The 10022-nt window shown below is 40.5% G+C and overlaps 1 protein-coding gene across 1 annotated transcript in view; it reads left to right on the top strand.

The window, feature by feature from the left end:
• The first annotated feature begins 3905 nt into the window (after positions 1 to 3905).
• The window catches only part of MRPL1 (mitochondrial ribosomal protein L1), a 61333-nt gene continuing 55216 nt past the window's right edge, over positions 3906 to 10022 (top strand). The window contains exon 1 of the mRNA XM_081813143.1: positions 3906 to 4051. Within this exon, the coding sequence (XP_081669269.1) occupies positions 3921 to 4051 (131 nt within the window). The 5' untranslated portion in view covers positions 3906 to 3920. The remainder of the gene's footprint in view (positions 4052 to 10022) is intronic.

Here is a 10022-nt window from a genome sequence, read left to right as displayed (position 1 = left end):
CCCCAGGATCATGACCTGAGCTGAAGGCAACTGCTTAACCAACTGAGCATTGTCCCCTGTTCATTGGAATCTGGCACTTCAGGCGTGTCTCCTGTGAGTGTTGCATGTGCCCTGTTGTTGTGGCTGAGCCATGTTTGCCTTCAGTCCAGTCATCTGCAGTGGCTCTCTTTGCCTATTGTGGGCAGGGTTTGGTCCCTGTGTTGTTAGTGGACTGGTCTGGGGACACCTTGGGCTTAAGTTGAGTCAGACCAGGCATTTGCCAGAGATGCAGTAGCACCTAACTGCAGGTGAATGTGGGGGCAGGGTGCTTGGTGCCAGCAAGGTCCAAGCTGACAGGACTGGACCTCCAGCCCGGGAGACTGAGGCAGGTTGTGTTGGAGGGGGCAGATCTACAGAAGTGCTCTGGGTTGGGATGCATGGTGTTAGCAAGGTTTACGTGGGTCTGTTGTGAGAGGAGACCTGGATCAGAGGTCTGGCTGGAGGGGGCATGTCAGCTGGAAAACGGGGGTGAGGGGGTGGGCGTGGGGATGGCAGCAGGGTCAGGGAGAGTGCACTGTTAGCAAGTTAGGCAGCAGGTGTTGGTGCTGCACTGGTTGCCAAAGGTATTAGTGTGTTTATGCTGGGGGTGAGTCATGAGAATGGTACCTGCTAGTAATTTTGTTCCTGGAGAGGTCTCCCAAAGATCCCTGCCTCTCCAGCACATGCTCTGAGATTTGTATAAACAAATCTCCCTCTTGTACACCCCAGGCATTTTTCAAACTGCTGCTCTTGTGCTGTATCTGCATGGGGGCTATTTGTTTTGCTGTCTCTTTAAGGGTGGGGACTCAGTTTCTCTTGCCCTCCTGGCTCCCTGTTTCTCACTCCTGGCTCCCTCCTGTCTCTCACTCCCGTCTCTCCCATAAGCCTGCTGATTTTTAAACTTCCAGATGTTAAGCCTTGCTGATTGTTAAGAACTCCTGAAATTCAGCTCCTCTGGTTTTCAAAGCCAGATGTTATGGGGATTGGTCTTCCCTGTGTGGGCTCCCTGGTGTGAGGGTCTGTTTCTCTCTCCTCTCTGTGCCCATGGTGTTCCTCCCTCCTATGGACAGTCCTGCAGGTCCATTTAGCTCCCAGCCACATCTCTGTCCTTCCTACCTTCTTCAAAGTGGCCTCTTCTCTACATTTAGTTGTGGAGTCTGTTCTGCCAGCCTTTGGGTCATTTTCTGGGTTATTTATACTGAATTGGCTGTTACCTAGTTGTGTCCCCAGGATGAGGTGAGCTTATGGTCCTCTTACTTTGCGATTTTCCCCAGAAGTCTCCTGATGTTATGATGTTGTTATTTTTGTGCATGTCTCTTAGTACACATGTGCAGGAGTTCCTCTAGGGCATATTCCCAGAAGTGGAATAACTGCATCATTGATATGTGTATGCCCACCTCATTGAATTATGCCATATTGTTTTCCAAAGTGGTATTCCAATTCATACTCTTGTCTACTATGTGTAAAATTTACCCTTACTTAACATTTTCAGCAATCCCAGACTTTTTAAAAAAAGTTACCAATCTGATGTATGTAAAACATTGCTACTTAAATGATCACATCTAGAAACTGTTACCTGTCCACAATTTAATCAAAGCCTGCTTGCTTTACTGAAGAAGTCTTGTGAAAAAAAATATTGTCAGCTGCAGTAAATAATATACTTAGTAATGTGGTTGATTTACATGCTGATGTAATTTTAATTTACAGGCCAACTGACCACTCTTTAAATAGCAAGGTGGAATGATATTTTATTGTGGTTTAAATTAATATTTACGTGATTACTAATGAGATTGTGCATTTTCCCCTACATTCACGTATCATTTATGTTTCCTCTTAAATTAGAAACTTGTTTATCTCTTTTGTTTATTTTTTATTTTTTTTAAGATTTTATTTATTTATTTGACAGAGACACATCAAAAGAGGGAACACAAGCAGGGGGGAGTGGGAGAGGGAGAAGCAGGCTGATGCAGGGCTTGATCCCAGGACCCTGGGATCATGACCTGAGCCAAAGGCAGACGCTTAACGACTGAGCCACCCAGGTGCCCCTCTTTCATTTACTTTTTAATTGGGTTGATCTTACATATTCTGGATACTAATCCTTTGTTATATAGGTTGCTATTCTGTTCTTCCAGTTTTTTTTTTTTTTATTTGACAGAGAGAGAGACAGCCAGAGAGGGAACACAAGCAGGGGGAGCAGGAGAGGGAGAAGCAGGCTTCCCACTGAGCAGGGAGCCTGATGTGGGGCTTGATCCCAGGACCTGGGATCATGACCTGAGCCTAAGGCAGATGCTTAACACCTGAGCCACCCAGGCGCCCCTGTTCTTCCAGTTTTTGGCTTGTCTTTCACTTTCTTTAATAAACAGATGTTCTTAACACTAATAAGTCACTTTTTGGCTAGTGCTTTTGGGTTTTGTTTGTGAAATTATTCCCTCCCAAACAGTCAAAAAGATATTTTCCTGCATTCTAAAAGTCTTTAGTTTTGCCATTCAAATGTAAATCCTTAGTCCACCTAGATTTGATGTTTGAGTGTGTGTGTGGTGTGAGATAGGGATCTAAATATACTCTTTTCCGTATGGATAATCCCTTTCCTTAACACCACTTAATTGAATTATTCGCATAGTGATTTGTAATAGCATTTGTCATATTTCCGATATCCACATGTGTATGGGTTTGTTGCTGGGCTCTCTTTGCTTTATTAGTTTGTCTTTCTCTACTTGTGCCAATAGCCAAATGTCTTAATTACCATAGCTTCATAACAAGTTGATACCTGGTAAGGCAATTCCCTCCACTTTGCTGTTATTCTTCAGAAGTACCGTAGGCAACTCTATGAATGTATAGCATATATGTTTATTATGTAAATAAAGAAAATTTAAATTTTTTTTATTATTGTTATTTATTTATTTATTTGACAGAGAGAGACACAGTGAGAGCGGGAACACAAGCAGGGGGAGTGGGAGAGGGAAAAGCAGGCCTCCTGCTGAGCAGGGAGCCCGATGCGGGACTCGATCCCAGGACCCCGGGATCATGACGTGAGCTGAAGGCAGACGTTTAACGACTGAGCCACCCAGGTGCCCCTAAAATTTAAATTATTAAAAAGAAATTCAGGATACATATACATATTACATAATAGTAGAGCTAACATACTCTGTTGAGCCTGAACTGGATTAAGTTAAAAATAAGTGAAGACAGGGGTGCCTGACATGCTCAGTTGGTAGAGCATGTGACTTTCAATCTCGGGGTTGTAAATTCAAGCCCCACGTTGGGTGTAGAGATTACTTAAAAATAAAATCTAAAACAAAAAAGTAAATGAAGGCAGAATTGTTCAGTTAGATGTTTGATTGGCTTTAGTTTCAAGAATTGCAGTTTCTACTCTTAGTTTTTTTGTTTTTAAGATTTATTTATTTATTTATTTGAGAGAGAAAGAGCACAAGCAGGAGGGGCAGAGGGAGGCAGGGAGAGAATCCGAAGCAGACTCCACACTGAGCACCGAGCCCAACACTGGACTTGATCCCGCGATCCTGAGATCATGACTTGAGCTGAAACCAAGAGTTGGACACAACTGACTGGGCCACCCAGGCACCCCTAGTACTACACTTTTTAAAGAATGGTTGAGACTCCGAAAATACTGACTATTTTTGTTTTGAAAAACATTGATTAAGAATGTAAAAATTAGGGCGCCTGGGTGGCTCAGTTGGTTGAGCGACTGCCTTCGGCTCAGGTCATGATCCTGGAGTCCCTGGATCGAGTCCCGCATCGGGCTCCCTGCTCGGCGGGGAGTCTGCTTCTCCCTCTGACCCTCCCCCCTCTCATGTGCTCTCTCTCTCAAATAAATAAATAAAATCTTTAAAAAAAAAAAAAGAATGTAAAAATTATGGATGTAATGGTTAATATTAATATTTTACATGTTTTTTTCCTTTCAAGTCTTGATACATCATCAAAAGCATGGTCTTTCCAAGATGGCTTATCAGACACCTCTTTATCCTTGTTCTGTATATGTTCAGGTGCCCAGCAGACATTTTGCTGCTGCTACAAAGTAAGTATTTTTTTTATTAATTTTGTTTGTTTTCATTTAAAATTTTGATTAAAAAACATTATGCTTTTGTCCCATAAAGATGTACAGGGACATACAGTTGTGAAAGTTAAACATCTCTGCTTTTTTGACCCTTTGTAGTTGTAAAGGAAAATATGACTTATAGTATACTATACTTAACATTTATTGAACACTGACATTCAATGGCTGATTTAGGTTCCGCAGCTACTTTATGTGCAAGCTGTTGTTAGCATGTTCTTTTTTGAGTTGAAAAGCATGGCGTTGAAAGATTATGTAACTTGCCTAGGTTCACAGAGGTAGTAATTGTTGGAGCTAGGACTTTGTGACATAATAAATATTTATATTGGTCTCTGCCTCCAGTTCCTGATACAGAGCTCCTAAAATTCCTGTAATCTTCTGAGTGATAGGGATGCTAGGAGCATCTATTATTCTAATATTTGGTCTTTGACCCAGTTTCTGATACAGAGCTCCTAAAACCCTTGTAATTTTCTGGGTGATAGGAGCATCTTTTGTTCTATTTTTTTTTTGCATCTTTTGTTCTAATAAGGAACTCTTGGGGCTCCTAGATGGAGGCTGGTCACCAGAAAGACCAAGCCATGATTAGAAGCTTTCAGCCCCACCTGTCATCCAGAGAAGCTAGAGATTGAATTCATAATCAATCATGCCTCCATAAAAATCCCTGTATTATGAGGTTCCAAAAGTTTCTGGATTGGTGAACATATACATTTGCCCAAAGGGTGGTGCACCCAGACCCAACGGGAACAGAAACTCTTGTACTCCAGCCTCTTCTGGACCTTGCCCTGTCCACCTATTCATCTGTATCCTTTATCATATCTTCTATTATATAATAAACTGGTAAATGTTAAAAAAGTGTTTCTCTGAGTTCTGTGAGTTATTCTAGGAAATTATGAAGTCTGTGGAGGGGGTCATAGGATCCCTTGATTTATAGCCAGTTGGCCAGAAATACCAGAGGCCTTGAATTGTGATTGGCATCTGAGGTGGAGGCAGTCTTACGGAACTGAGTCCTTAACTTGTGGGATCTATTCAGGTAGATAGTATCAGAACTGTCTTCCATTGTTGGATACCTGGCTTATATCAGATAATTGGTTGGTGTGGGAAAAAAATCCACACATTTAGTGTCAGAATTGTTGTTTCTTATTTAACTGTATATCCTGTTCTACATCTTGCTTGCTTGCTTTTAACTTAACAATATATCTTGGAGATTGTTTCAGATGGAGCTGTCTAGTTATTTTTTTTATTGAGATATAATTGAAATATAACATTAGTGTCAGTTGTACAACATAATGATTCAGTATTTGTATGTTTTGGGAAATGCTCACCACGGTAAGTCTGGTTAATATCTATCACTATACAAAGCTACAATTTCTTTTCTTGTGATGAGAATTTTTGAAGACTTACTTTCTTAGTAACTTTCAGATAGACAGTACAGTTTTATTTATTTTTAATTTTTTTATTTTTTTAAAGATTTTATTTATTTGACTGAGAGATAGAGAGAGCACAAGTAGGCAGAGTGGCAGGCAGAGGGAGAGGGAGAAGCAGACTCCCCACTGAGCAGGGAGCCCAATGTGGGACTCAGTCCCAGGACCCTGGATCATGACCTGAGCCGAAGGCACACGCTTAACAACTGAGCCACCCAGGCGCCCCAACAGTACAGTATTATTAATAATAGTCACCATGCTATTCATTACATCCCCGTGATTATTTATTTTATAACTGGAATTTTGTACTTTTGACCACTTACTGCCTCTCTCTGGTAACCACCAATCTGTTCCCTGCATCTGTGAGTTTGTTTTTTTTTTTTAATATTTCATGTATAAGTGAGATCATATGGCATTTGTTATTCTCTGACTTATTTCACTTAGCATAATGCCTTTAAGGTCCATCCATGTTGTCTCAGATGGCAAGATTTCATTCTTTTTTTATGGCTGAATACTATTTCATTGTGTATATGTACCATATTTTCTTTATCCATTCATTTGTCAATGGACATTTAGGTTGTTTCCATGTTTTGGCTATTGTAAATAATGCCGTAATGAACACGCATATAATATTTCATTGTGTGAATATACAATAATTTATTTAACCACTTCCCTGTTTCCCCCATGGTACACATTTATCTTCTCAATCTTTTGCTATTATAAGTGAATAATCATGTACATAGACCTTGTCAAAGATTATGAATGTATTTGTAGTATAAACTCTGAGAAATAGAATTTTTGAATCAAAAGATGTGTGCATTTATAATTTTGATAGGTAATAGGTAATACTAAATTGCCTTCATAGAGATATTGCTAATTTATGGCCTTACCAGTATATTGTATTAGCATGTCTACTTTTCCATATGTAGTATAGTTAAAATTTTTGAACTTTGCCAATTTGATAGGTAATAAATAGTATCATCAAGTTTTAATTTTTTTTCATGTCTGACAATGAGAGTTATTCAGTAGCTTGATGAGAAGTTGTGGTTATTTTTTTTAAGATTTTTTATTTATTTGTTTGAGAGAGAGAGTGCCCAAGCATGCATGCATGCTGGGGGGAGGGGCAGAGGGACAGGGGAGAGAGAATCCCAAGCAGACTCCTTGATGAGCACAGAGCCTGATGTGGCGCTTGATCTCATGATTCTGAGATCACAACCTGAGCTGAAACCAAGAGTTGGAGGCTTAACCCACTGTGCCACCCAGGTGCCCCTGTGGTTTTAATTTTTTAATGTACTGACTTTATAATACACTAAAAAATCGTTTTTGTATGGCAAAAAAAAATTTTTTTATCAGGATCTGAGACAGGGTGGAGAGGCTTGTGCTTGCTTCTCTCTTCTCTCTTGTCATTTTGAATCTCTTCGTTGGTCCATGTATGTGCATGTACTCATGGTTTGCCAGTGGCAGATCCCTGATAAAAAAGGCCACTTTGGTCATCTCCGACTTTGGTTCTGTTTCTTTGTTTTTTTTAAAGATTTTTATTTATTTATTTGAGACAGAATGAGAGACAGAGAGCATGAGAGGGAGGAGGGCCAGAGGGAGAAGCAGACTCCCCGCCGAGCAGGGAGCCTGATGCGGGACTTGATCCTGGGACTCCAGGATCATGACCTGAGCCGAAGGCAGTCGCTTAACCAACTGAGCCACCCAGGCGCCCCGGTTCTGTTTCTTTGTTGATAATAGGTTCTTTTTCTTCTTCATGTATCTCAAAATTTTTTATTGACTGCCAAACATCTTGTGTAGAACAGTTGAAGCCAAAGTACCTAGTATTTATGCCCGGGAATGCACATGCCTGTTGTCACCGTGTTGAATCAGTCCAGTCAGAAGTCGAGCTAGGTTTTGGTTTTGTTGTTGCTATGGTTACCACCAGCTTCAAATTTCTGTACTTTACCTTGTGCGTAGGATGGGGGCTGGGTTGCTTGGAAGGTTTTTCTCAGTGTTCCCGTTTTATGCTCTGTTTTCTGCCTTGCCAATGCAGGCAGCTGTGCCTCAGAGGGGGAGGTCTCTATACTCTTGCTCCTTCCCTAGTATAGATTGCTGTTGCTTATTAGTGCTTGCTAGTCTGGAGATGGGTGCAGGAGGGATCCTCTGTTTTCCAAACCAGACTTTATCTTAAGTGGGCCCAGTGTGGCTGGACCTTCGGGATGGGGTTTTCTTAGTATTTCTATCCCTTCTCCCCATGGTATTTATCTACTGCTGGTCTTTGCCAGAGTGTCCAGGCCCTTCCCCCCAGCTTTACTGTACTGTAGAGGATACTGTGCTCCGGACTGTTTCCTGACCTACCCCTAAGGGTAGAAGTTTTTGTTTTTTTTCTTCTTTCTTTTCCCTATACACATGGGTGGTTACCTGTGCCCTGCATGGTTTCAGGGTTACATGCCTTTCTGGCAGCAGTGGCTAATCTCTGTACCTGTACTCTTCAGGGAGGCTTTCTAGTCTCCTGGTCTGCTCCCGTCTTTCCCAGGAGCATCTGGTGGAGGTCTGTGGAAAGAGCCTACAAATTGAGTATGAATTCCCATTGTGTTTGAATGTCCCAGGGGCTTTCTAGTAGCCCTAACATTCTTACCTGTTTGCCTTCCTCTTATACTCTGCTACAGGTGAGAGTGTCCTGAGTATGCATGTGGAGTGGTAGAAGGGAATGTGGGCTGATTCTTCTTGGATTTAAGGCTACTTGGCTGACCTGTGATCTCAGCTTTGTGATGCATTCAAGAAAAGTTGTGATTTTATCCGACTCTCTAGTTGTTAATACTCTTTCCAGTTTTTATTTTTTAATTTTCATTTATTTGTATTATTGACTGGGTTTTATTCTTTTGGCTTTCACATTATAAGCATAAGCAGAACTTCTGCCTTTAGTTTCATGAATAAACCAGGATCAGAGATATTAATGAATTTATTTACATGATTATACTGAGAAATGAGTTGTCCAGATGTTTGCATTCCATTAATAATTACATGCCCTAGGCGTTTTCTCTTTAGTTCTGTTTAGTTTGACAGAAGTTGTGTATCACCATGCCCCCCAACTTCCATCCCCCAATTCCTCAATATAAAGGGTTTTTCAGCCTTGAAGGGACTTGGATCTCTGGGGTCACAGATCTTCAAAGGTCTTGAAGTGAGCTTTATTATAGCACTGAATTTTTTTGTTTGTTTTATTTGAGTATGACCATGGAATTATTTTTCCTTTCATGCTTTTGGAGTTAAGGGACAAATGAGGCAGGGGGAGAGTTATTACCTGAGTGTAATCTCTTTCTTTTTTTTAAAGATTTCATTTATTTGACAGAGAGAGACACAGCGAGAGAGGGAACACAAGCAGGAGGAGTGGGAGAGGGAGAAGCAGGCTTCCCGCGGAGCAGGTAGCCAGATGTGGGGCTCGATCCCAGAACCCTGGGATCATGACCTGAGCTGAAGGCAGACGCTTAACTGACTTAGCCACCCAGGCATCACTGAGTATAATCTATTATTACTCATTTAATCTATGTGGTTTAGGTACCCAGGTAACTGCAGCTAAATTCTCTTTGATTCAGACTGCCAGGCATTTTTCCCTCACCTTGGCAAAAACCTTTTTTAAGTATGATTTATTTTTAGTCCCCAAGAATCAAAGTATTTAAGCTCTCCTGATAGGGCCTTACATAATTGCATGAACAACAGAGGTCTTCTGGATATGATTCTAATGAATAAAGATAGACATTTTTTGGAGGGTCATGGAAAACTGGCAGTGGGTCTATTAAATTAATTATTATTATTATTTTTTTTTTTTAAAGATTTTTTATTTATTTATTTGAGAGAGAGAGAATGAGAGAGAACACATGAGCGGGGATAGGGTCAGAGGGCAAAGCAGACTCCCTGCCGAGCAGGGAGCCCGATGCGGGACTCGATCCAGGGACTTCAGGATCATGACCTGAGCCGAAGGCAGTCGCTTAACCAACTGAGCCACCCAGGCGCCCCTATTAAATTAATTATTGACAGATTTTGTTCAGTTGTGCTTTTTTTTAATTTTGGAAGAAAGTGGTTTTTTTAGAGTCCTATTTGATCTCTGTTATAATGACATTATGCTTTTTTTTTCTTTAAAACAGTGTTCCATTTGTAACTTAAAAATATTTTTACTGAATCAGCTCAAATATTTTGTGAAACAAGGACCAAAGTATAGATAAACAAATTGCTGTATACTCAATGCACTCTATGTATCAGACTTCTATTGGGTGTTGCATATATTTATGAATTTAAAAATCATGTTTCAGTCCCTGGGAATTTGATATTAATTGCAATTTAAATGGACAGGTTCGGCCATGACAAAAAATTTTGTGGTGAAATCAGCATTTATGTAAAGTAAGTCTGTAGGTTACAGCTAGGAAATTTATTTGTTTTGTTTCTTTTAGATGGAGAGTATTTTACTAAAACATACTCTTTAGGCTCCTTCTTTTATTGGCCTCCCTATTCTTTTACTAAATATAAAATAAAAATGTGAT

Source organism: Leptonychotes weddellii, chromosome 2 (genome assembly GCF_054177405.1).
Source record: "Leptonychotes weddellii isolate Sample4059 chromosome 2, ASM5417740v2, whole genome shotgun sequence".
Taxonomy (NCBI): Eukaryota; Metazoa; Chordata; class Mammalia; order Carnivora; family Phocidae; genus Leptonychotes; species Leptonychotes weddellii.
Note: the sequence above shows the minus strand (reverse complement) of the source record. Positions and strands in the feature narration are given on the sequence as shown.